Below are 26,542 nucleotides of genomic sequence, written 5' to 3' on the forward strand. Positions count from 1 at the left end.
GCATAGATCCAACCCCTCAATTTTGTCGAGAGATCCACTGAGATCATAGATCCAGCTCTCGGATCCATGCACATGTCTGCAATTCATATATGCGACAGCCACGTCAATGAGCTACTGGTAACTGATGTCCTCTCCGAACAGTTGCCCGCGACCGACCAAATCCCTGTCATTGTTATGCAACGCATGCTCGACTCATGCACCACGTCTGCTCAACATACCACTCTGTCTGTTGCAGGAGGCATTTGAAGAGTTTGACTGGATCATGGAATACCGGCGGTGATTTCTCCACTGTATCGTTACCTGCGGGCCTCGGCGGCCGTCGGCTCGACGGCTCCCTGCCAGCCCCCGGTCGGCGGCGGGCGGAGCCTAGCGCGGCCGGCGCGGGGGCTCGACGGCTGGCGGGCTACCCGCCGCCCGGCCTGGCCCGACCTCTAGTGACAACCATTCGCGGCGGGCGCATGCGCACTGAGGCCGGTCTCTGGAGAAGGAAGGGAAGTGGCGGCGGCGGCGGCAGCACGTCAGTTGGGTTCCGAGTCTCTTTGTCGCACTAGCAGGTAGTTCTCTAGGCTAATAATCATGGGTGAATCTACTAACAACACACAGAGCATAGCTGACTACCTAGCACAACTACTAAAAGATCGGAAGCAGCTTGCTGCCTTTCCTAACGTTTTTCTTCACGTCGAGAGACTGCTTGACGAAGGTAAGATATCCTAGTTGGCTAACGTTCAATGCTGCTTCCTGCGAATAATGTGAGACGTAGCTTTAAACGTCACATAACCAGTATGTATTAACATTGACATTTGCTCTTGTTAGACTTGCAGCCGTAACATTCATGTGTCTTGACTAGAGTGTTTACATTGCTATGCATTCTTGGTGTCAACTATTTGGCTTGGAGTTCGTCGGATAGATACAAAAATGTATCGCGGAGGCCTTCGAGCGGTGTTTATTATTTGCCTGTTTCGCCGTTGGTAACAGGGTTGTCATGCTACTTTATAGTGCATGAATGACTGGGATGTAATTTAAATGGCATGCGCCTTCAGCTGAGTTAAAATTTAGTGGTGGCTTCTTCCAGCACTCTTCTTTCTTACGTCTTGTTTGATGTTGTTCATGACTTAATTGTGTTCGCTTTGCAGTGCTGTGGTCTGCGACCTTCCAGTTTGGTTTATGCTAATTAAACTCATTAGCTCCTATGACCACCCCAGTGTGGCTATTATCCGAAATTGCTGTTAAATGTTTTCATTTGGTATGGTCGGTCATTAGGTTTAATTGTCCCACAAACCTTAAAATTCTGGAACGCATGGTCCATTCAAGGATATTGCCTATGACAAGTCCTTTTGTTTTCCAGATTTAACACTCCTAAATTATTTCCCACTATGATTACTAAGTCAAGCTGCAGCGGTTTTGCGTATCATATATACGTAAACCATTACATCTGCCCTCCCTGTGACACATTGCGTTCCAAACAGCCAATTGCTGCAATATATGATATCTCCCGAGGGCACTCGCTCTAAGAATCACTATCACAGTTGGTGCTGTTGAAACGGACGATTCTCCGGGTGGGTGCCTCCACACACACACGAGGCTTTCGGCCCGTCGACCTCCCGCGCGAGCTCCACCCTTTCGTACAGACACATGTGCCCGCTTTTTGTCCCTCCAACCACTCTCGGCGGTATTGTGGAGCGGGCCTGTCAAAGTTCCATCTCTGTGCGTCCGGCTGCGGCGGCTCGAGCGGTGGCCCGGGACAGGTGAAGTCGGCCCGGACAGGTGGATATGAAGCCGGGGACCGAGCGGCACCTGCTGCGTATTGTACCGCCAGAGAAAACGGGCGCCGAGACGCCGGCGACGACGGTGAAAGGTCCGGACGGTGGACGACAATGCGCGTCTCGGTCCGTATCGGTGGCACACGGCGCGGCGGTGTCTTTCGGCACCGCCCCCGGCACCGGCGCCCCGCCCCGACACGGCAGAGTGACCTGGACTTCACCCGGGCCGGTCACCGAGGCGGTTCATGAGACCAAGGTGCTCTCGCCGAAGGAATTCGTGACGGTCTCGGTCAGCCTCATTCAATCTCGGAGTGACGTCCGTTACGTGACGCCCCGTATCGTGACGTTTCGGCGTGACTCGGGTCGGTCAGCGGGCCAGGGGTGCGCGCGGTGACGCCTCGTCACGCAGCGTCGCTCCCGCCGTCAGCTGGCCGCCGTAGCCCGTGACGCGTGACGTCACATAACGTGACGCGGCCTCGTGAGCGCGAGCTCCTTCATGGGCGGCGCCGCTGGCTGAACAAGTGCTCACCTCCGGCATACCTCACTGGAGCCGGAACTGCACAGACAACCATCCAATGGCCGGAGCCGGTGGGCCGGCGGTGCCGATCTCGGCTGGTGATCGGCCTCGGCAATAGATCGGCGCCCAGCAGTGACCCGCGGCCCGGCTCTCTCCCGCTGTGTCAGCCGCTAATTGCATTGTTTCGTTGATTGGTTCATTCGGCGCGGCCGGCCGGCCGATCACGGCGCCTCGCTGACCAGCTTACATTGGCGGCCGCGGCGCCGACCCAGTCCAGTTCGGGCTCACATGCCGTATCGCTGTTTGTTTATTTGCTATTTTGACGAGTGAGGGGCGTGCGGGGCGGCCCGCCGCGAGTCCTCCCTCCCAGCTCGGTGCAGGCCGGGCCAGCGTGGCGCTGCACCCCGGGAGCGCGGCCAGTCAGCAGCTCGTTTATAACCCATTGCGCCGGCGGTGCGCCGCGGCTAATGCGCTCCGTCTGTGGCGGACTGGCCGGCGGCGGTCAGCGCACCTACTTCAGGCGCCACTGGAATAATGGCGCGCCATGAAGAATCAGCGGCTCGCGGAGGAACGCGGCGGACATATCTCCGGCAGTGGCTGCAGCTGGGTCAGACCCACACCTGCCTCTCTGCGCCTCTGAGACCGGCACCGGTCTCCCACTGCGTGGTCCATCCGTCCGGCCGGCGCTGATCGTTTTCCAAGTTTCTCCTCTCGCGCTGGTCGGCGGCGGGCGGTCGCGGCGCCTACAGCGCAGGCACGCCGTGGCGTGTGCCGCCGGAGCAGCCCGGGGTCCCGCACTGCAGGCGGCTGCCGCTGATCGCGATCTGCTCGTATCCGCGACGATCCGCCTCGACTGGCCGTCAGCGCCTCTGGGCTGCTGCCGCGCCGGATCTCGTGGGAGATAACCGTCCGTATCTGATGGCAGGCCGACCGGCCGCGCCGCGCCGCCGCTCAGCTCGTGCCCGGCCAGAACGGCAGAGCATTTCCAGGAACGATTCGGCGGTGCAGCAAGGTCGGCAGAGCCATACGGTGATCAATTGGCGGCGGTCGGGCGGGGGCAGCCGCCGGCGGTCCGCCGCCCGCCGCGGGCGGGGGCGGCTGGCCGGCTCTGCGGCTCTCCTTCAGGGCGGAGCGCCCGTAAGCCGCCCGTTTGAGAGGCCGCTCTGCAGGCGGCCGGCCGACGCCCTGCCAGAGCGGCATTAATTCCCGGCCGTAATCGTTTTCCAGTAAGGCGATTAGGTCCGTACGCGGCCGACCCGATAAAGAGGCCGACTGGAGCGGCCCTCGGTCCCCGCGCTGCGCCAGCGTCTCTGGACTGGCCGGGTCGCCCCGCTGGACTGGATGAAACCGGGCTGCTTGCTCCACAGTGCGGACTTCCCATACAGTCGCTAAAATATGGACTGGAGAGCGCAGATGTCACTGCTCCCTTTCGAAACCGATCGACCGTGCGATATCATTTGCATATAACCTTGCCACTCAGAACCATGAGAAAGTACAGCTAAGACCATGCTGTGCAATGTGTATACTTCTTATTATTACCTACATTACAGCCTTCTGTTTACCTTGCCTGACGTTATTCTTTCACCATGTGCTCACCACTCGCTCTGATTTTTCAGAAATCGTGAAAGTGCGCTCGAACCTGTTCCAAATCAATGGCATCGCCAAACAGCCGCTGGAGCTGCCGGAGCCGCAGGGGCCGGTGGTCACCCTCTCCGAGAAGGTCTACGTGCCCATCAAGGAGCACCCTGACGTGAGTACCTGAGCCGGGGAGGAGGAGGGGTCGCAGCCACAACATCCACCCACGGAATATGATCAGCTGGCTCACCAGTCCGCCCGGGCCGGGCGGCCGCGAGGGCTGAAGGACGCGGGTCACGTGATCGGTGTCGGGTCGGCGTCTGGAGTCCGGGGGGGGGGGAGGTCTTCGGTCATGTAGAACGTAGAGCGTGGTCGGACTGGGCGCGGTTGGTAGGGGAGACCGGCACGGTCAGAGCTACATCACTGGTACTATTCCCTCGTTGTTGTAACGAGCACGTCTGTGAACGATGCGATAAAATTCCCCATGAACCTGCCACCGCCGCGGCCTCCAGCACTGGGCGGGTCGGGTCCGTGCGACCTCACACTGAAATCAGGCGGAACCACAAAGCTACCGAGCTCAGCACGGACCCCTTTATACTCTCGTTTTCAACAATCACAAACCGTGAATGTCGGCGCGCCCAGCCGCCGTGACCGCGCCGCCCGTAACGCACCGGTGACACTCGGGACGCAGCGGAGGCAAACGAGGCGCACTGGCGTCCGACGCGTCAGATTTGTCTCGCCGGCGGCGGGGGCGGCGGCCGCTGCGCCGCGCTGCGGAATGAATGGTGTTTCACCGGCGCACTGACGTTTGGTAGTTTGTCTTCGTGAGGCCGGTGCTCCCACATTTGAGGTCGATGTGCCGAGATGTCCTGGAAGAGGGCGGGTCACTTCAGAGCCAGAGGTGACTTTAGGTCGGACCGGACTATAAAGCTGTCACGGTACAAAATAATGTGCACTTACTGAAGTCGCTGCACTCGAAATTTAACCTTAATGATTCCTTAAATTAATTTTTGTTTTACTGGATCATTGGTTTAAGTTCCATATTTATTTTATTGTTCTGGTTCTAGCCACGATCACGCTCCAAATGTGTCCCATTTTTAGGCCGCGGCGTATATAAACACGCGCTCTTGTAATGCCTGGTCCAACCAGGAACCATTTCGTAACCATCCGGTAACCGCCGGTAACCCTCAGGAAGCCTGCACTCCAACGGCTTTCCGACAGGTCACGCGTCGGGCGTGCGGCGCGGCATTGTTCACTTCGTTTGAGGCGTTTGTTCCGTGATGGGTTACGAGCGAAGGAGACACGATGCATACCGACACGGCTTTGGCGGCGGCCGGCGAGCGGGTCACTGGCCGCTTCGCAACTCGCCGCGGGGGGCTGGCGCCACGTGCAAATGCAGGGTGGCGGCCCCGCCCCCGCCGCCGCGCCGGCGCGACAGTCCAGAGGACGCGGCCCGGCCGGCCGGCCAGCGTCTCCAGGCGGCCGCTGTGTAACTGCCGGCCAGCTGTGGGAGACGGGGGCGGCGTGGTCCATGTCACACGCCGCCCGGACCAGGGGTTTGTCAGCGCCGACACACACACACAGCAAAAAGTGGCGTGTCTGCCCATGGCTGTACGTCCGTCTGCGAACCGCGTGGACCGGGGACGGCGGTGTATTTATCTCATGGTTGGACTGTTCTTTTCTGCTCCGGAAGCAACCTGAGAAGTGAGCCGATTTATGTATCACATGGGCTGGACAAGGATGCGATCTATCTGGTTAGCCCTGCTGAATTGCATTTATTTATCGCACCCACACAGTACAGTACAGAACCGACCCTTCGTCCGTTTCCAGTCCACCCCAGTCAGTCCAGACAGAGACGAAGCGGACGACCTCTGGGTGACTCCGGTCAACCTCCGACCAGTCTGCCCGTGTACCGCCCAGATTAGTATTCGCGGCGTGCGCCCTCCCTAATGGCTCCATTGCAGGGATCCGCCGCGCCGCGCGGTACACGACAAAAACAGCCGCGGCGCGGCGCGGCGGAAGAGGCGCGGGCGGAGCCGGCTGAGGTGCCGGGCGGCTGTTGTGCGGTGGGCGGCGGCGTGGTCGCTCGCGCCGCCACCGTGCCGTCTACGGCTGGCAGCCGGCCTACCCAAACAGGCGCGCCGCGCGCCGCCAACACCGCGCACTATTTCTGTGAATGCTGAGCGGAGAGACGGGCGCAGGCGCGCCGCGACCGACGCTCGCCGTTCGCCTCCCCCGCCTCTCCCCGCCGGCGCTCTCCCCCTCTCCCTCTCCTCTCCGGCGGCTCCTCGTTTTCTCTCGCCGCCACCCAGAGACCGCCCGGGCGGCGGCGGCGTCAGCTGACTGGACGGTGACGTCATCGGGCGGCGGCGCCGGCCGCCCGCGGCGCTGCCCGAACATCTGATCGGCAAATCGTGATCGTGCGCGGCTCATCGGCGACCCAGCGGCGCCGTTTTGGCTTCTCTGGATCGGTTACGACCCCGGCGGTCGACTGGGCGACTGTGGACACGCTCCTCCGCCGGTGGAGGACGCTTTGAGGGGTTTCCCGTGCAGGTGTGCGTCCGGCCGGTGTCCGGCGGGCGGCCCGCGCGCCGCCGCAGGTCGTCCCACTTCCATCCACTTATCGTGTGCGTCTGTCGGGCCACCGCCCTGCCGTCCCCGTCCGATGGGAGCAGATAGTGTCGGCCGTCGACGACGGCTGTCGGGGCCACCTCTCACGGCGCCGACCGCTCCGCCCCGTCCGGCGGCGTCCGCCCGATCTGGGGTCGAGGGGAACCGGCAGCGGTGCGTGCGGTCGGGCCGCGACATTGCAAGGACGCCAGTCGGCCGCGGCGGCAGCGGTGAAAGTCGGGGGTCGCCAATGGAGCGATTCTTCTCTGTTCGTTGTGCCGCCGCCGCTGCGACCGCGCCTGCCGCAGCCGCACTGCCGGTGTCGTGCAGGGGAGCCGAAACCGGCGCAGAAAGAACTGCGACGCTTTTCTGTGGCGGGAGGACGTTTCGAGACGCCGCCCGGTCGTCTGTGGCAGGTCTTCGGTGCATCGGAAATAAGCTGCCGTGTGCGCGCGGCTGCGGCGCGGGCGGGGGCGGCGGAAGGACGTCTCCGGCTGCGCAGCGTCGCCGCGCGGTGATCCATCGCCTCGATCGAGGCTGATGGCGCTGCCAGCCGGGCCGTGCCACTGATGGCGACAGATCGCTGCAAAAACACGCCGCCCCGCTGCCGGAGCGATGTTGTTCCTCCCGCCGAACGGATGGATCGGCCGGGCGCCGCAGAGGCAGGTCAAACGCCCCACGATTCTCCGATCATGGATCGAATAAACGGGGTGCCCGCTCGAAGCTGCAATCAGGCCCGCCTCTCGTGCTTCCGTGGCCCCGTTGATGATCGCGGGCGGTCCAGGCCGGTTCGGGCCGATTTGTTATGTGCCAGTGGCAGTAATGGCGCCCAGAAGCCATCGCGGCGGCTGGCTCAGCTGCGAACTGCCCGTTTTACGGTCTGGCTCTGTTGTCGGGGGAGCCGCGGAGGCCGCTGGTCGTCGAGCTGGCCCGAGAGGCCCGCGCGGCGCCGCTGAGCAAACAGCCTTCAACGCTGCTCAGGGACGATCATGTGTGCGGTGCACGTGTCCCATTACGCATTGCAGAGTTGGCCGTCTCAGTCAGTGTCACCGAGACCGCGCTATGAGAGTCACCGGACCGGACCGGCCTGTCGTCACCGCTACCTGCCGGCCGCGCAGGTGAAACGTCGCCAAATTCGGCGGTCGGACCACTGAATTATTGATGGCGAGCGGCCGGCGAGAAAGGAGCGCTGGCTGCGATCGGTTTCTCTGGCGGCGCACAATGGTCGGACGTGGATGGAACGCCGGCCGTGATAGCCGACCTCCTTCGCCGTGACAGCCTGATGAGAGCGGCATTGTGTACGGTGTGCACACATGTCATCAGAGTTCGGAAGCCTAGTAGTATATACCTGCCTTAGATACCAGTTCAGAGCGCTGGTGTATCTAAAACTGACTGTTGGACTGTTTGGTCCTACTGTTTGTTTATTCAATGACCTTTCGATCGGTTGTGCCAGTGACAGCGGACCAAGTCCATACGTCTCCGGTGCTGAAGGGACCACAGAACCCCGGACTGCACTGGCGCCTAGTCCAGATGTGCCTCCCTCCCTCCAATCGGTGTAGTTCAGTTGTTCAACACGCACCTCCGGCCGACCAGCTGGTGGTACAGGGGTGAACCGACGATTCCGACGCACATGTGCGCGGTACGGCGGACGAACCAGCTCGTTTACATCAGCTGTTCTGCTCAGTGTGGCCGTTGGAACGGGTGCGCTACAGGCTCTAGCCCTCTACCCTCCCAAATGACACTGAATCTACCTTATGTGAGGGGGAGAGGGAGGGACGGGAAGACATTGTTTCATAGCGGGACAGGCAGGGCGTCGCGCCGGCGTCGGTTGCGAGCGAGAGACTTCCTGTCCCGTTTCTCCACACGGTCTCGGTGTCGCCCCGGGTTGTTCCGGCCTCCATTGTCTTCCCGTGTGTGTTGAAAACGCGTGGCACAATGTCGTGCTGAGCGTTCCACACCGTCCGATGACGTCACATTACCCATCTGCCGCGGCCGCTACCGCCGCCGGCGGCGCCCGGTATTAATAGCCGACAGCGCTTGTTCAGGTGTCCGCCGGGCCGCTTCCGGGCGGCGGCGGGGGCGGGGGCGGATCGCCGACCTCCCCGCCGGCGGCGGCGGCTGAGGTGGCCGAGGTGACCGCTCCCACTTAACCTCTGTCTCTCCGAGACGGGCGTATCTGACGGAGATCGGCGCCGCCGCCCTTCTGCGCGCCGCCCCGGTCTTTCATCTCGTTATCTGGCCATCCGCCGCGGCGCCGGAGTTTCCTGGGCGCTGCTGGGCGGCCTTTCTCCCGGACCGCGGCGTTTCTGACTGACCGAGATGGGCCTCCGCGGGTCACGAGGCTCGGCTCGCGCCGGGTGAGCCGGCGCCCTCCTTCCTCGCCCAATGAACGGTTCATTGCGCCGGGCGCTGTATCGGCCGTCAAATCGCCCTCACGTACCGGCCGGCCCGACTCGTTTCTCTGACGGGGTCGTCGGACAGCTCCCTCATTTCGTCCCGTCTGACCGTCTGGCTGTTTCTCCATCTTCTGACGTGAAGTCTGACTGGTTCCGACTCGTTCTGAGTCGTTCTGAGTCATTCCGAGTCACCTGAGTTACCACAGAGTCTCCCGAGCTGGCCTCTGTGTTCGTTCAGGGCCGCTCTCTCGACCGGCGGCGTGGCGTTAATAAACCACCGCGTCCATTTATCACGATTGCTGATCGTCCCCGTCTGTTGTGTGTGGTCCAATCGCCCAATACGGAGACGCGCGCCCACTGCCGGGCCATTCCCTTTGTTGGAGCGCGCGCCGTCCATGGCTGGCCGTCCGTCTCCGTGCCATATATGGACCGCCGGTCGGCCTGAGTCATGTGCGATCCCGCCGCGGCCTGACGACGACTCGGCGGCGCCGCTCCGCCCGCCCCGTCCATTGTACCGTGCAGAATGCCAGGCATGTCGTGCGCTGCCCCTGGGACGGCGGTGCCGTGCTGGAATCGCCGACCGCTGATCGCTTTTCCGGGCGGCCACGGAATGATGGCGTGCTGCGACGCTCGTGAGCCCGCATTTCACGTTTGCGGGGTGGCGTGTCGGCGGCGGCGGGTGCCTTCTGTCCGGCCGGCCGACCGCCCGGCATTGTGCGCCATTTAGCGACAGCTATTTGGCCGGACTCGGGTGAACGATGGTGCCGGTGGCAGCGGCGGCAGCAGAGGCTGCTACCGGCACTGAAGCACGCACGATGGACCTGCTGGTAGTCGACATGCAAGCGATTTTTTACGCTGTCGACGTATCCTAGCATGGAGGCCTGGGTGCTGCCACCGGTACTGGCTCGAGCGTCACCTGCCACCGCCGCCGTCGTCTCTCCCATCTCTCGCGCCGCCCGTCCTTGGCCACCCACGCCCGGGTGTCATCCCGGCTGCCGCCAGTCGCGCGCGCGCTGCGCCTCGGGCACAATTAGCCAGCCTAATGACCTTCCCGTGCCAATCCGCGCCGGGTGGCACAGACGCGCGAGCGAGTCCTGATTCTCCGCGCCTGGCCAGCGCTCTGCTATTCTCTCCGCGCTGCACACTGCCACCCCGCGTCTATTCTTCTTCGGACGTCTCTCAGCTGTGCGCCGCTTTCTCTCTCACCCTCCTCCGCCGCTATTTCCGGTCGGCGCACACTGGAGTGTGGCCCAGTGTTTTGGGCACCGGAAATAGCACGGAGAGCCAGCGTGCACCCACCGCCCCCCGCGCGTGCAGCGTCTGCCGATACAGCTCAGTCGACCGGCGCGACCCCTCGGCCTTTCTGCCAAGGTGTCAGTCGGCCAGCCGCCGGCGTGACCGAGCACTGCTGGCCCGTGACCTCATCTCCCCGTTCACTGGGACACACTGTCACGCACCTCCGCGCTCCGGCACTTCCCGCGGCGTGTCCTCTCTTGATCCACGCGCCACTGAGCTAGGTCGTCTCTAACGATGTGAAACCTTGCCGGAAACCACTGCGTCGGATATAGCGTCGCGTCGACTGCTCCAGACTACTGCCGGTGCGTCTCTCACGACGCAGCCGCAGCTGACGCTGATACGACAGTTTCCGTGGCGATTCAGTACAGTTACGCACTCCGTCCGTGCGGACTGCGGGTACCGAACCGTTTCGCTCCAGTATGCTGCGCCGCCTAGCCTTTTAGTTCCGCGGCTTTTAGCCGGACGCGGGGCCGGGCCTGTCATTGGTCCGTGACAGGCTGGCTGTCATCGGCCCGTTTCAGCCACCTGAGGACAGCTGACAGCGGCCGGCGCGAGACGGAGCGTGGACGAGGATTCCGGAAACAGTGCAGACGCTGACGGTGCTATTTTGGTAGTTCTGTGGCACGTGTGGCTCTGTGGCACGGGGTGGTCTGTTTCCCTGACGCCACTTAGATGTGGTGTAGGTAAGTGTAAAAAGTTGTATATAATTTATGGATAATAGAATGACTCCTATTTGGACGAGCCCAGAGAAAACTGACAATGATTGAACTGCCAATGCTTCGACCAAAACAGAGCCCCGAGATAGTACCTATTCTTTAGATAAGCGGAAGACAATGTGACGGATGCGGGGTGGAGCCGCGAGGAGGCCTTGGGCGGCGGCGGCGCTGGGCCCGGGCGGGTCTCTGATGGACCGATTGGCGGCGGGCGTCACCGACGAACAGGGGCGGGTCGACCCGACGGCCCCGCGCGCGACGTTAATTGGGCGCCGCCCGCCCCTGGTCACTGCCCGACCGGCGCCCTCCAAATCCTCCTCCAAATGAATGGCGTGTCTTCAGTGCAGCAGGTGCGGGCGGTGCTCGACTTCTGAGCTCGTCTCGTGGGTCGCGGGCGGCTGCGAAGACAGGACAGTTTGGGGGCGTGTCAAACTGTGTGTCAGGTCACCCGGCGTGACCTCGTCTCCGCCGGGATTGGTTTTGTTTCGGGATCGGTTTGTCGGAACGGTCCGGCCGACCGCAGAAGTGACGGGGCTATTACGGACCGTTTTGGGAGCTCGGTGGGTGGCATTACCCTGTAGAGGTCAGCGCGGGTCTGATGTAGACCTTATCTTTGTCCATGAGAGCTGTCGGGGCAAAGGAAAAGCGTATCGAATCCCTTACAGCTTGGTTTCAGCTTGTCGTCTCGTTGTCCCTTCAGGGTTCTGTATCGGCATTTCATCGGCAAACTCTTTCCGCGTATTTCCGGGTATCTCAGCGCCCCTGAGCTGCGCGGATCCGCCCTTCCCGCTCCGCCCCCGCGGCCGTCTCCCCTTCCTCACAAGGCTGTCTGACTGACCCTCCGCCCTGCACCAAACGAGTGCACGCGGGGCGGCGGCCGATTGCAATGAACGGCTCTCGGCCGTAAAAACCGGGCGTTACCGTGCAGCGAAAGCGACCCAGCAGACGCGGCCATCAATAGCCCTTCCGGGCGGGGCAGTGCGCCGTATCTCGTCACTGATGCGCCAGAAGCGGCGCTCCTGTGCCACGAGCGTCGAGAGCGCCACGAACGCCCATGATCGGTGGTCAATAAAGGTGCGGTGCCGGCGGCGGTGATGGGTGCGCTGCTGACCGCGCCGCGCCGCCGCGGTATGGTCCAGCAAGGAATGCCGTCCACCGTCCAGGCCTGCCGTGCCAACTGGGAGTCATTCAGCCACCGACCCGGCCCAGAGACGTCTGTGATATGAGTTACGTCACCGTGTGACCGCCGGTGACGGGACGCCCGGTTGGCTGTCGCGGAGGCGCCGAGCCGTGCAGTGAGCGCCGCGTCTGGCACGGCCGCCGGCGCTGACCGGCGCGGCCACCCCATGGCTCATTTCCTGTCCGGACGGCTCGGCATCTGGACCGGCCTCGATTGTTGGCCCGGCGGGATCCGCTGACAGCCGGCGCTCTGCAGGCGTCTTCAATTGACGCTGATCCTCTAGATGCGCCCGCTTGTTGGCGAGATGGGAGCGCGAGGACGGACGGCCTGTTGGAACTTGTCATTGTTACCGTCTTCGGCAAGGCCGCTCTCTCCGCCCCCTCGCTGCTATGCTCCACCGTCGCCCTCGCCGACTTCGTCCCGCCGCCTACGACGGAGATCCATTCGCATTTGATCAGCGAGGCGCGATTCAAAACAGCGACCTCCTTTCGCGGTAAACACTCGTTCATCATTGTGAACGCTCGCCGGCTGCATTCTTCTCGACGGAGAATGTGTCTGGCGGGCGCCTCCCGGAGAAACCCCATTCCGGCCACCCGTCACGCCATTTCGGCCGGACGTAACGCCATTCCGCCGGTGTAATACGCTGCATTCCGCCAGCATTGGCACTCCTCTCGAAATATGGCATTGAATTTCCGTCAATATTCCGCCGGGCGTCTTTTCTCCACTAGCCTTTTGACGATTATTTGAGCCTGCCTCCGGGCTGAGGTATTCCCCAAGACGGGCATCGAAGGAAATTTAGGTTCAGAAGGCGCCCCCGGAGGTAGGTGCTTACCCAGGATGGTTGGCTAAACCCTTATCGGATGGTAGCATTTGACACGCAACCCGTTGCTGTTCTGCACAGCACGTATGTGGTCCACAGATTGTGGTATGGTAGCCACCAATCACAGCCAATTTTGTGATCATTTATTTGCCTTTTTCTTTTGAAAGGTAGATCACATCCGGTCCATGTTGCGAACCAGCTCACTCCAGCTTACCACCGTTGGTAACAAGTAAGCCACATTCGTAACGGTTCTCATTCAGCTTTATGCGCCAGTCGCTGACCTCATGGCACCCCTCAGTCTCACCCCTCACACCCAATGGTGGCTTACCGGGACCAACAGCCGAGCCGCGCACAATAGTCGGCATCCCATGCTCGCGACTCGCGCGCCCACCGACTGCCTTTTTGCCACCCATTGTGAGAAGGCAGAAGCTCAGGCGAATGCCACTGCAGCGTCCCAAAATTTGTTGATTTGGGTGCGAAATGACATCCAGCTGAAAGCCATTTTCCACTCTCACCTCCAACTTTTCAGAACAATTTTCTACTCTCAACTTTACCGAGAAAAGCATTGTGAGGATGGCCATTTTGCATCGCACATTTTACCACACTCGTATGTATATAGAAATTTATGTTACCTATCCTTTTATCACTCTTTTTGGGCCTTATCTGACCAGCAATTTTCCACTCACATCCCCCTTTTTGCTGATAAATTTTCCCCTCCGGCACCCAAGCCAGAATGCAATTTTGGGACACTGAATGCCAGCGCTGTGGCGCCGGTGGTTGAACCACGACTCTGCTCATAAACGCCGCCGCCGCTGCCGCCGCCGCCCTGTCCAGATGACAAACGATGCGCTGGCGCCGCGGCGCCGCGCCGTGCGGAGCTGTGTCAGCTCGTGTGTGACGTCACAGGGGCAGCTCACCCACGCCGGGAGGTCACAGCTCGGGCGGCGGGCCGTCAGATCGGGCGGCGCGCCGCGGATGACAGAACGGACGGGGAGAGGAGCCGGCACACCTCTCGGCGGCCAGACGGCGCCGTTTGAAGGTTTTGTCCGTCTGATGTGGTGAAGTAGCAGAGGTGACAGGCGGCAGCTTCTGTGCTGATGATCGTCTGAGCTTTGCATGGCTGGATGAAATGACGCCGGATCATAAGATTATGCAGGTTATGAGTCGCGATTCTCAGTAAATCGACGCGACAAAGAGTCAGTTATTCAGGTGAATGGTGAGTCAGGTGAAGTTCCGACGTGTTTGATCAAAACTGGGGCTTCACGGCTGGGTGAGGTTCTCTGGCTCGGTGTTTGATCTGTGTGTGAGGGCAGGGGCTCGACACAGGCCCCACTGGATAAGGGTCAGTGTTCGACCTGGATCCGCCTGCTGCTGCGGCGGCACCTCACATATTCCGAGCACGACTCACTGTCAGGGAACGCGAGCGACCGCGGCTGGGCGCTCGCTTACGATTCCACACGGACCGTCCCCCGCAGGGTCTCTCGCTCGGTGCGTCTCGCTTCTCTCCACCCGCCACCATGACTCCTGACTCGCTCACGACTCGGTGACATAAGCGGCGACTCGGTGATGTCAGGGCGGAAATCCGCCGCCGCCGAGTCAATGACTCAGGGAGTCGCTGAACCGGTGTTGACTCGGGCGGTGACGGGTGCTCGCCGTTTGTTGCACGGACCTGCCGGAGTCGGCGCTTTCTGCACGGTGCAGAGTCGCGAGGCCGGTCTCAGGTCTCCGGCCGACAATACTGGTCCCCGGTGGAGCAGCGGCGGCGGCGGCGGCGGCGGCGGGGATATCTCCCTGTCCATCGCCGTCCACCGGCCTCCGACCGCCGCGCTTCCAGCGTCGCCTAGAAAACCGGTATTATCCGCCCTCCCCGTCTTCACTATGCCTTCTGTATGTAGTCCATCAGAGCCCGCGTGCCGCCCGTGGTGGGCCACCCCGTGGCGTCACGTGCCGCCACGTGCCGGCCCGTGGCATCGGTCACCCGTATCCGGTTACTGATGAGCCGCGGACGAGGGTCGCGTGCCGCCGTGTCTCTGAGCCGTCGCCGCGCTCCGCACTCCACTTAATCATCGATTGCGCACGCGTACTGCCACGTCCCCGCGTGCAATGTGTTGTGTTGAGCGTGTATGTGACGTATGCATTCCTCTGCGGTGTCTAATCTATGTTCTCTGTTTGTGTTGCAGTTCAACTTTGTGGGCCGCATCCTGGGCCCGCGGGGCATGACGGCCAAGCAGCTCGAACAGGAGACCGGCTGTAAAATCATGGTGCGCGGCCGCGGCTCCATGAGGGATAAGAAAAAGGTAAGCGTACTCTGATACACCAGGCGCACGACATTTTTGACAGCAAGGACGACACTGCGCACTTTCCTGGACGGCAGCGCTGCTCGGAACTGATTTTTCCTTGTTCGGGCAGTTATACAGCACGCGCACGCGATCAGAAATGTCATTTCTGTGAATTGAAATAGGGTCAGAACACCGGCGTCGCTGCGGCTAAGGACGCTCCCGGCCCTGCTCACCTGACTTTACCCCGCTCACCTCACCGCACCTTACTCACCTCAGTCTCACCGCACCCCCGCATCTCACCTCTCGGCCGATCGACACTCCGGCTGTTATCCCGCCCGTTACGGTCATACCCGCCAGCTGCAACGGCCGTCCGCGCCTATATAACCGCTCCTCCCACCGCGCGCGGCCGCTCGAACGGCCCCAACCGCCCGCCTCTAAAACGGGCGCGGCGAGCGGCTCCGGCGGGCGTCTGGAGCGGCGCTGACATGGTGTCTGAGGTCCAGCGAGTGACACCTCGCCACGTGGCCGGCCGCCGAGGAACGTCCGAAGAAATCGGAGTCGACTGTCGACGTGCGACGTGTGCTGATGGAGCTGACGGGGCTGGAGGCGCGGGCGGTGATGTGCGCCGCCAGGTGTGTCCGTCTCCCGCGGAGGGAGTCTGAGGAACACCCTGCGCGGAGTGGAGACCAGACACCCCGCGCCGAGAAGAGACCTCCCAGAGCCAGCTAGGAGGGAGGCGAGAGATGCCGAAATAGTCTGGAGGCGAGCAAAGATGCCGGAAATTCTACGGTCGTGTGAGCAGCACCGAGTCGGATCAAACGTCTGGCTTATCCCTGGAGTCTGAGTGGTGTGGTCAGAACGTTCAAACTTGCGAAAGTGATGTGCAATTCCCGTTTGAACTGAGCAGCTAGGTACGCTTGTGGCATAAACCGCTTTCACATAAATACGCCAAACGCCTGTGCATGCATGTATGTATGCCGGGACTCGGCTGTATCAGCTCCGCGGACTGAACTCGCGGTTTTCACCTATCCGTGCTTCTATCCTCAGGAAACAGAAATCCTTCTCCTCCACGCCGCAACCCCCTCCGGGCTGGACAGGCAACTTTATCTCATGCGGGCTGCTCCCTTGGAGCGGCACCGCTGCTCCTGAGGGAGCGCACCCCGTAGCCGGGTGCAGTGAGTGCCTTGGGGCTGAAAAGCCTGTCCACTGGACGGGCTCAGCCCCGGCGACTCACTAGGGTGCCTGCCCAGACCAATGTCTCCCCCTAATTCCTATCATCCTTCCGGCTCTGCAATGGTCTTGTCGACCGAAAGGGCCTAACCCAACAAAATTTAAAAAAAAAAATTAACTCGCGGTCAGTGCGCCCTTGCCGCGGGAGACGGGCGAAAGCCGACTGTCTGGAGAGCAGTCCGTACGTGACTGATGGACTGGACTGCGACGGATTGACCGGCGGACTGCCGGCGGCCGCTCAGCTGGCTGCGGCGGCCGGCGATACGGGTGGACCGGTCCGCTCAGCCAGGGGCGTCTGCACGGGCTCCGTATCGGCCGCCGGAGCCGACCGTGCCCCCGGAGGGTCCTGGCAACACGAGGTCAGCCCGGACACCTCAGAGGCCAGGGCACACCCGGCGATAGAGGCGCGTCGGCCACTGCTGACTCACGGCTGACCGATCGTGCAGCTTTGTATGAGGCACGAGGCGCAGGGAAGCTTATGTGCATGGAGACTAAGATGATGAGGCATTTCTATAAATGATTCTATCGCTTCATTATGTGCTGTCATTCAGTGATTTCCGGTCGTGTACTTGTTAAATATTACAACCAAGTTGTACGTCATAATCTACTCTACTATTTTCTCATGAGCATGGTTCCCTGGGAACGATTCACATGCCTGCAACCTTGAGAGTAGCTCATAGGCGCAGGCAGCCTTGAAGTCGTTCCGTGTGAGAATTCGGTCCGTTGCTGGGTTTCAGTATACGGTGCCGCAGCTCCGTACGGCCGCTGCCTGAACCACACAATCTTCTAATGGCCCGCCGCTTGTCCGGCGCCCCGCCAGGTCACCAGGGGTCACACCGTGACCTATCGGGGTCGTGACCCCATTTGTCGGTGGGTAACAGGTCGCGTGTGCCGCTGTGGGGTCGCGGCCGGAGCCAAGCACGGCCCGCCCGCAGAGTCGACGGCCGGCGCCGGCCCTAATCGACCGCTTTCCGAGATCATTATCGGCGTACGACCGACTTTGTCAATTGTGAGAGATGATTTGGGCCTATCTGGTGGCCGATCGGCCGACCGACTGTCGCTGGACGGCCGCTCGGCCGGCGGGACCCGGCGGTGCGTCAGTGTGCGTCCTGATGCGCCGCGATCGCCGGCTCCGCGCCGCGCTGTCGCTCACCATTGCCGCATACCGCGGGCTCGCGCTGAATGGCAGCCCGGACCCGGCAGCTCTCCCGGCCAGCCTTTGTGCGGCGGACAGCGGCGGCGCCCCGAGCTCCGCTCAGCACAGCGCGCCTCGACGGGCGCCGCGAACCTAAATAAACAGAACACCTGGAGTGGCGCGACGTCCCGCCGGCCGCATACCAAGTGGCGAACCGCAGCGGACGTGCAGAGAAACCGCGCCGCCGTCCTCGCCGCCGACGGCGCCGGTCCTGGTGCTGGAGGAGCCTCCGCTGGTGCTGTTAGTGCGCCTGTTGTGCGGCACTGGTGCAGCTTCAGCCCACCGCCGCGCGGGTGGAGGGGCGGTTCGACACTGTCAGCCACTGAGTGGTGGTTAAACCCGGAGAAACAACATTGGGAGGCCGATACAGACCGGCCCTCCCCGCCCCGCACCCAACAGAGAGATCGTCACAGTTGAGCGGACACGCCGACGGCGGCGGTGGACGTTTTGCAACCGTCGGCGCCGGCGCGCGGTCGGCGCAGTCAACTTACCTTTCGGTCACGTCCGTTGGGACGACGTGCGGCGGCCGGTCCAGTCGGGCCCGCGCGGTCGCTGTCATCATCAGACCGAGCCGGCGTGACCGCCGCAGCGGCACGTGTCCCCAACCGCAGCAGATCGCGGGCCGAGATCGGCGCGGCGCGGACACCGAGCCTCTCAGCATAGAGCTGCCGTCAGAGGCTCCTGCCTGGACCGAGCGGCCGGGGAGGGCGACCACCGCGGCGGTATTGTGGATACCGCGGCGCACAGATGCGTCGATGTGGTGGATGCCGCGATCTGCCACAATGCCTTTGACTGATATCGATGATCAACTGAGATTGACGGCGGCCGATCGGCAGGAATCCGGAGCTGATTTGTTCCTTCTAACTCCACTCCGTTCCAATGCCGTTTGCTATGCCGGTGGTCGTTTTGCCATTTGCCTGTGTAAACAAAGGCGGCTGGCTTTTATGGTCGAGTCTGATGGGATCTGGTGACGGCCGCCGGTCTGGCGGAATCTCTCCAGTCGGCATCACAAACCTGTCCGTCGGCGGTAATTGCTCCTGAAAACCGGAACGGCCTAATCCCCGGCCGCGGCTCCCGCTGTATGCGGCAGGCGCGCCCGCCGACCCCGCTGGGAGTCTTATCCCTGCGGCTGGTCCGGGCAGCTTGTTGGATATGGTGAGCAACTGCTCGGGTACTTTGAGTCAGATTTCTGAGTAGCTTTTTGGAAAGCTTTCTGAGTAGGTTTCTGAGTATGTAAGTTCATCACTTAGTAGCTGGGTCTGTGCATCTGTATCCAGCCTGTACCTACTCCTTTGCTGTCCCTTCTCCTGCCCGTTCTGATACCTCTCCCATCTCCCGATCAGCTGATCGCGTATCGCTCGGCCCGATCAGCTGATGGCTATCCGCTCAGCTCGGTCACCCTGATCGGCCGGCCGGCCGGCTCGGTCCGCTTTCACGTCATTATTAGTGGCCACGCGACGTTTTAGGGCCGAGCGGCACGGCGCGGCGCGCGTCACACATCTAATGAGGGTGTGAATAAGTGCCGGGACCGGAGCGGTTTTTGTGGGCCCCGTCCGGCCGGCAGCGTTCCGGCTCACTTACTCTCGATCTGTGTGACTTCTGGTGTCTCTGCCTGACGGGGATACCGGGCACTCGGGAAGATACGTCCAAATCGGAGCCATTCAGCTGAGGGGCACACAATTAAAAGGTAAAATTGTAAGATGAAATCGCTTCTATGGATAACAGATGCAAGACACACACAAAGCTCTAATCGAATCCGACTGTCACATCCTCCTCATCTAGCCCTAACAGCCCAGCAATCCAACCAGCCGCCAGTCCAGCTCCAACAGCCAGCGAGAGCAGCGGCGGTGGCCCGGGTCCGACCTGGTCGTGCGGTGGCGTACCGAGTCCGTGTTACCGCCGACAGGACACGTGACCGGGCCTCTGTTACCGCCGCGGCGACACGTGACCGGCGTGGAAACTGAGCGGCTCATTTGCATGGTGCGCCGCGCGCGGCATTCCCGGCGCAGACGGGCGCTGAAAGGGCGCCAGTTGGGAGCCGATGGAGCGTTGATGGCGCGGAACAAGGACCGGGCGCCGGGTCACCAGGGGGTCAGCCGGGTCACAGGGGAGGTCACAGGGGTCGCAGGAGGTCGCGCGGAACGTCAGAGGATAGAAGACGGCATCTTTGTCATCATCCAGCCGCCCGGTCGGTCAGACATCACGTTGTTTGCATCCACTCAACCCCGACTCCGCTCGCCTCAGAATGGCGGCCCGGTGTTGTATAATACCCACGAGGAAATGCAGTCAGGACGTGTCGGCGAGTGGCGCCACACTACTCAGTCCGCCGATGGGACGATACTGGCGTTAGTGACGGTCCGCCCCGTGGACTGTCGTCCCTGGCTGCCGGCTCGCCGACTGGCTGGACCAGTGCTGCTCGCCGACGGTGGACCCGACGGCTACCTGCTGCGGTGGCGGCGGAATGGTAAACCGGCCGACCTCGCCGAGACTCGACCTGAGTCGACTCGGCGTCGCCAGGAGCCGGGACGCGTCATGTGCGGTCTCCGGAGCTGTGCATGACGGAACGATGACGGCAGAATGATGACGGGACATCGGGTGAGGGAGGACGACAATGCATGACAATGAAGGCTTGCGCTACACGGCGGCAGAAGCGGACGCGGGAAGTCGCTATGTCAGCGATTACTGATGGACACAGCACAACACAACTGAACTGCTGATGAATTATCCGCACTCAAGAGATGGCGTGACTCCAGCTTGCTGGTCTCGCCGCCCGCGGTTGAGCCACCTGAGGTGTGGAGAGCGAGATGTGACTTCATGGATGGTTTCGATGGTGACTTCAGTCGAACCAAGGCTGTTGAGAGGTGCAGTGAGTGCCGGTGAGATAGGATGGGATGCGGTGAGGTGAGGTGAGCGCGGTGGTGACGCTGAGAATTGAGAGACAGGTGATGGCAGGTCCCATCGGACGGCATTGGGTGGAAGAAGTGAAAATCGGCCCGGTCTAGATGATGCAGTCCCTGTTACATGCCTCCGAGCGGCTTCCTGAGCTCTGCAATACCAGTATTCCTGCCGCCGGTACCCGAGTTTCGACCTCCCGACTTTCGACCTCCCGAGTTTCGACCTCCCGAGGTTCGACCTGCCGCAGACGGTCGCCATCTCAGTGTCGGCCCTGAGCCAACCGACGCAGTAACAGAAACGTAACGTGACGCTGCATGACCGCCGCGTCACACTCGAGAGCGTGACGACGCATCTCGCTAGCCCTGGCCCTCCTGGCTCGTGACCTCTCACCAGGGTGAGCCCATCGGGCTGTTTCTTTGGGCGACAGGATCATAGTTTCGTGACCATTCGCATGCAGCATTTGCCCTGAACCAGCTGAGTGCACGATACATCAAATTCTGGCTGCATGTATAGCGGACCCAGCGCAGACTAGTGGTAAAGGAATTTCTCTATTTTGAAAGCTGATCTGCTCTGGAGATTTTCGCTCATGACACAGCCTCCTGGCTCATAGTCTGCGTCTGACTCCTCTCTCAGTTGCACTCTGGACGTGGCAACAAACATGAGCTTCAGTGGTCAGGTGCTGCGTAATTAGCATCAAACACCTGCAAACAGCGTCGGCGACAGCGGAGATCGCAGATAGGGCCGCAGGAATGGCGGGCGCGGCATCACGAACTCACCCTCTGATCGTGCTGCGGACCCGGCCGATCACGTTATGGCTCGTCATCGCTGCTGGGGCACTCGCGATCCAACGCTGATCAGCTCGCGATCCAACGCTGATCAGCTCTCGGTCCAACGCCGATCAGCTCTCTTCTCGATCAGATCTCGATCAGCTGTCGATCAGTTTTTGATAATCTCGCGATTACCTCTCGATTATTTTTCTCTCTGTATCTATCCTCCCCATTTCTTTAATCCGCCGTTTTTGTAAGCAGTTGACCTCATCTGGCTAATCTCGTTTCTAACCTTTCTCACCATCCCAACCTTTCCTGTCTTTTAAACGCGTGTTTTTGGTCCACTCCCAATCAGCTTTCGAACCCGATCCAATTCAGGTCATGTCATATTCTCTTTTCAATCGTACCCTTTGACCTCCTCACCCCTTTACCGCTCGTGCGGGCGCAGTACTCACATCCTCACCGCCTATCTCTGCCACCGCACATGGCGACCGGCGAAACCCGTCCAGCAGCGGTCAGCCAGCTCGGGGCCCGCGAGACCCGAAGTTGGCCTGATAGCTCTCTAACGGCGACCCGAAGCTGATGTGACGGCAGCCCAGTGATGACCCAGCGATGACCCAGCGGTGACTTTATGTCGACTGGCCCTGTCGAGCCGCGGCCGGCCGCTGCCTTTGAAGTGGCTCTCTCGGTGGCGCGGTGACAGCTGGTGTCGCTCGTTCTGCCTAACGACCCTGGTGTGACCCATCATGGGGCGAGAGCACCACCCATAAAACGCCGCGCCAAAGATACTTCTTATTAGTGCCGTGGCGGCGAGCTTCGTCGGGAATTCGCCGGCGTCGCGACCGCTTCCGGCCAAGGAGTTTGCTCGGGACAGGAGACAAATATTTGACTTCCTGAGACGCTGCAGTGGTGGGCATTTTATTCGTTTGTTGGCTCCGTGCCCCGCCGGGCTGAGAGACAAGAACAGGTCTGCTCGACCTTGGGTATCAGAAGAAAGGTGACATGTTTTCATGGGAGTTATGGTATGCATATTCAATGAAGCTGTGCTACGCTTTGGTATGCTCATTACAATAAAGTATAGAGGTTTCACACGTCATCTGAAAATGCAAGTCTAATTAAACTCGAGCACAAATAGCGCCATCTGTTGTGGAGATGCGGGATTTGCATGAATCCAATCGTGGTCTATTGGAGGACTCCTCCCACTTCAATTACCGCTCACACTCCTGTGTTCTGACTCGCCCGACTCCATCCCTGGCCGTCGTGGGAGCGCATCCCTCCGGTGAGCTGTTGTTTTCCTCCGCTGCCGTGTTCCGATGTCACCGTTGTTCTCCGTGATGCGATGACGATGTGCCGACTCCTGACGTGGGAACCGGGTCGATCCGGTACGCCGCGGATGGACGCACACGACGGGTGGAACGCCGGGTGCTGAGGGGACGGGTTACGGTCACTGCGTGTGATAGGGGTGAAATATGACCGGTATGCGCCTGATGATAGGGGATTGCGCCGCTCTGCGTGCGGGCGTGACACGCCGGAGACTGGTCGTGGGTCGTGACTCGCGTGCTCGTAAAGATTGTGATGTCTTCTCTCATTCCAGTGTTGAAATGTCTCAGCGTGCGCGCTATGCACTCACTGACATCGTCGCTTGACTTGTTAGCCGGACTTGTAGGCGACAAAAGTGCGTCTTCCTTTCTGTGATTTGTGTCGTCTTGACACCTGTTTTTCTCCTTGATCCAACAAGAAAGCGTCCCCCTTTGCTTCGTGTCCCCGTGTCGAGTGAGTGAGATATCCTCATGGCCCACTTCCCCCGTGGTCCCGCCCTGGCAACTGTCCGTATCCGGCAGCGGCGCCGTACCTGCCGGCGCACCGCCGTCTGTTTTGTCCCGCCCACGTCCTCAGAACGGACGCTTTTTGTCCGCGCTCGACCCATTGGTGTGCGCCGTTTTTGTGGCCGAAAATCCCTCCCCTAATGGCAACATTGTGTGGCATGTTCGGTGGCGAGAACTGATTGCCTCCGCGCGCTGGGTGTGGGTCGTGTGGACGATGCCAGGCCGTGATAGAGGCTAACGCACCGTGTCATCGTTTTAGCACGGCTGTCTGACGCATTGTTTGGCCGCTTTCAGGAGGAGCAGAACCGGGGCAAGCCCAACTGGGAGCACCTGAGCGATGAGCTGCACGTTCTCATCACGGTGGAAGACTCGGAGAATCGGGCGGCGGCCAAGCTGCAGCGGGCCGTCGACGAGATCAAGAAACTGCTCGTGCCGTCGGTAAGTGGTTTGTGGATGAAGTCGTGATACATGGCTATCTAGCAGAGATTCGGCTGAAGGGCTCAGTTTCAGATTTGATCTTTCGAGGCCGGTAGGTGACATGACAAGGATATAGGTATTCCGATGCTGAAAATGAGCGTCGAAAATATCTCCATCGCGATCCAAAAATATTTTCGTACGGCATCCTCAAAATATTGCCGGTTATCTCAGGAAATGGTCAATAGTTTCGCGATTCCCGGTACGTCATGACCTCCGTTGCATCCGAAAGGCACCCATCATACATACCTGTCGCACCCCTGGGGCATCCGCCTCACTTCCGTCTGAACCGGGGTCAGTTTCTTTCTCTCTGCGGGTGCCGTCGGGCATGGGACGCGCCGCCGCGGGGGCTGTGACCTGACACCGTGCCGGCGGCCAATTTTGCGGCCGCTCCGCCCGCCCCTGTCGACGGAGACGGCTCGACAGAAGGCAGGTCGGCCCGACGGGTGTTTGCGCATCCGTCGCCGCCACGCGCGGCGCGTGTTGCCTTTGAACGACTGCCCAGAGCGGTCGGCCTGTCCCGCTCTCCTGAAACGCCTCGGGACGGCAGAAAACGCCTGGAGCTGCCTCCAGAGACGAGCTTCTGTCAGCTGGCGGCGACGGCGACGACGCTCTGTGACGACGGCGACGACGGCAGCGACGGGCTCTGAAAACGCGTCACTGTCAGCGCCGGCCGAGTCGGGGCTCCGGGTGTCTCCGGGGAGGCGATAGGTGTCTGCTGAGATGGGACCTCTGTCAGAGGCGCCGACTGGAGCGCGGGGGCCAGGAGACGCGCCCAGCAGAGTGACGAGTTTGGATTAGCGCCGGTGACAGTCCGACAGACCGGGATTGGGAGGAGATTGGCGTTTCTGGGTTCCCGCTGACAGCAGCTTTGTTGCTCATACAGAGCGACCCGAATAACCACATGTGAAGAGATTAAGCAAGAATAAAAGTCAACAAACAAGCACGGCGAATGATAATGAACTGGACTCGCGTGCCGTATGGCTGATACCGCCGAGGCAAACAGGATCTGTTGTTTTATGGCCGATCAGTGCCGTATCGAGTCACATAGAGTCCGACTGCATCTGTGATCGGCGGTGCAAATCCTGTCGGCCACAGTCGCCGGCCGGCGCCGCTCCGCCGCGAAAGGGGACGAGGCCAGCCGGTTACCGTGGAGGGCAGCTGCACTGGCGGCGGCACGGGAGCTCCTCGTCCCCTGTCACGCTCCCCTGTCCCGTCCGGTTCGGCACTGTCCCAGCTATCCCCTGTCCTGTCCGGTTCGGACCTGTCCCAGCCGTGCACCGATCTCTGTTCACGTCTATCCTGTCCCCGTGCGTCATCGTACCATGTTGTCCTTTTTCTCTCCCGTCCTTTTCTGTGTCATGATCCCGTTTCCGCCTTGCCATCGTTTGCGCGCGTTTCCGTGCCTTTGAATCGTCCCACTCGTGCCGTCATTCCCTGTATAACCCTTTCTTTACCTGGATCCCCGTCTCGTTTTCGTGCGTGAGGTTCCAATATTCCAATATCGTCGTGACGGATTATATGCTCCCGCCTCTCCCGTCATGACCATCAGCTCAAGCTGCGCTCATCCCATCCCGTCTGAGCCCTTTTCCTAAACCGGCATCTGCCTACCTGCTTCTCTCAGCGCGACCAGCCAGGAGCAACAAAAACTCTTTGTCCTTGCGGCGGCGGCGAGCTGGCGCGGCTGAGGAGGCTTATCCCATCCGGTGTCCTCACAAAACATTCCGACCAGCACTGTTGACCCAGGTCGACCATTCCTCACTGGAGGAGGGGCCGCCGCTACTCTAAACGATGTCGACACAAAGCTGCCGGGAGAGGCGGCACGTCACAACACAGTACCAAAGTCATTGTCGGGCGCACTGGCAGGAAGTCTGATTCAGACAGGCGGTCAAGCCGTGACCGTGATATGGTCACGAAAGAGTGCGTGTCAGCCGCTTCGTGACCTGGACGGTTCGACCTGACCTGACCCGTCGCGGTCCGTCTCGGGGTCGTGGTACTGCTGACTGGTCATATTTGAGTGCCCGGTGACCGGTGAAGGTGCTTGGAGACGGCCAGGTGGGCAACGGTTGGCGGCGGCAGCGGCACGGCAAAGACGTCAATTAGCCACCCAGCCAGGCTGGCAGACAGACAGGCAGGCAGTCGCAGTCAGACAGGGATGGCAAGTTAGTGCCGCTGGTCACAGCACTCGAGGTGACTCACGATGCCCAGAAGGGCGGCGTTCCTCACAGTGCAGCCCCTAGAGGGCCGGCCGACCCCAGTGACCGGGGTGGACCGCGCGCCCCAGCGCTGACCGTTCGCGGATCTCGTGCTGAGAGACTCTTTGTGGCCGCTCGGCAGAGCTGTGACCGATAAACGACGCCTTGGTACGACCAGGGAACCGCAAGGGTCGTTTGGACATTACTTAACAGCCCAGTGACGGTGGACGGAAAATGTGAATGTTCTTGAAGACATCATGCATGTCTAAAGATTAAACTTTCCTAAGGCTTCCTTCACTCATGGTTATGTTCGACAGTTTTCTCATGCTCACCGGGGAAAAAAAATATGCTATAGCTATCCTTTCGCCATATCGCCCGCCTTGTTCCGATCGAGCCCCACACGTTTTGATACGTGCTGCACGTGCCCCGTTGCGGCGCCGTGTCGGTCCGTGCGGTTCACGTGCGCCTCACCTGACTGGGCCGCGGGGCACGTTTTCGCACGGCTGTTAAAAACTCGGCGGCGGCCGGCCACGTGACTTCCTCTGTTTACGGTAGGCGTCGGCGCGGCGCTGGCGGCCGCCTCTGTGTACATTGCCTGCGGGACGGCGCCGCCGTGGCACCTGGGTGTGCGCGACCGCTCCCAGATCAGCGACCGAACGGAGGGAGATGGAGAGCGGAGGAGAAGGAGGGACGGCAGAGAACGGACGGGACGGCGGGACTCTTCACTCTTCGGGGACGAGGCCGTCCTCTCTGCCTTCCCAGTCGACAGAGCGGCACACCGTGTGGCCTGTGCGAGCTGCGCGAATATTTGGCT

General features: G+C 61.1%; 1 protein-coding gene across 4 annotated transcripts in view; it reads left to right on the forward strand.

Moving 5' to 3' along the window:
• Nucleotides 1-287: 287 nt before the first annotated feature.
• The window catches only part of LOC122377537 (protein held out wings-like), a 35,634-nt gene continuing 9,379 nt past the window's right edge, over nucleotides 288-26,542 (forward strand). For 3 of the 4 annotated variants that reach the window (XM_043357649.1, XM_043357650.1, XM_043357651.1), the window contains exons 1-4: nucleotides 288-700; nucleotides 3,894-4,027; nucleotides 15,048-15,164; nucleotides 23,354-23,497. In XM_043357649.1, the coding sequence (XP_043213584.1) occupies nucleotides 577-700; nucleotides 3,894-4,027; nucleotides 15,048-15,164; nucleotides 23,354-23,497 (519 nt within the window). In that variant the 5' untranslated portion in view covers nucleotides 288-576. The remainder of the gene's footprint in view (nucleotides 701-3,893; nucleotides 4,028-15,047; nucleotides 15,165-23,353; nucleotides 23,498-26,542) is intronic. The other variant, XM_043357652.1, reaches the window with a different exon arrangement.

This window comes from Amphibalanus amphitrite, unplaced genomic scaffold, assembly GCF_019059575.1.
Source record: "Amphibalanus amphitrite isolate SeventyFive unplaced genomic scaffold, NRLGWU_Aamphi_draft 000046F_arrow, whole genome shotgun sequence".
In the NCBI taxonomy this organism is placed as follows: Eukaryota; Metazoa; Arthropoda; class Thecostraca; order Balanomorpha; family Balanidae; genus Amphibalanus; species Amphibalanus amphitrite.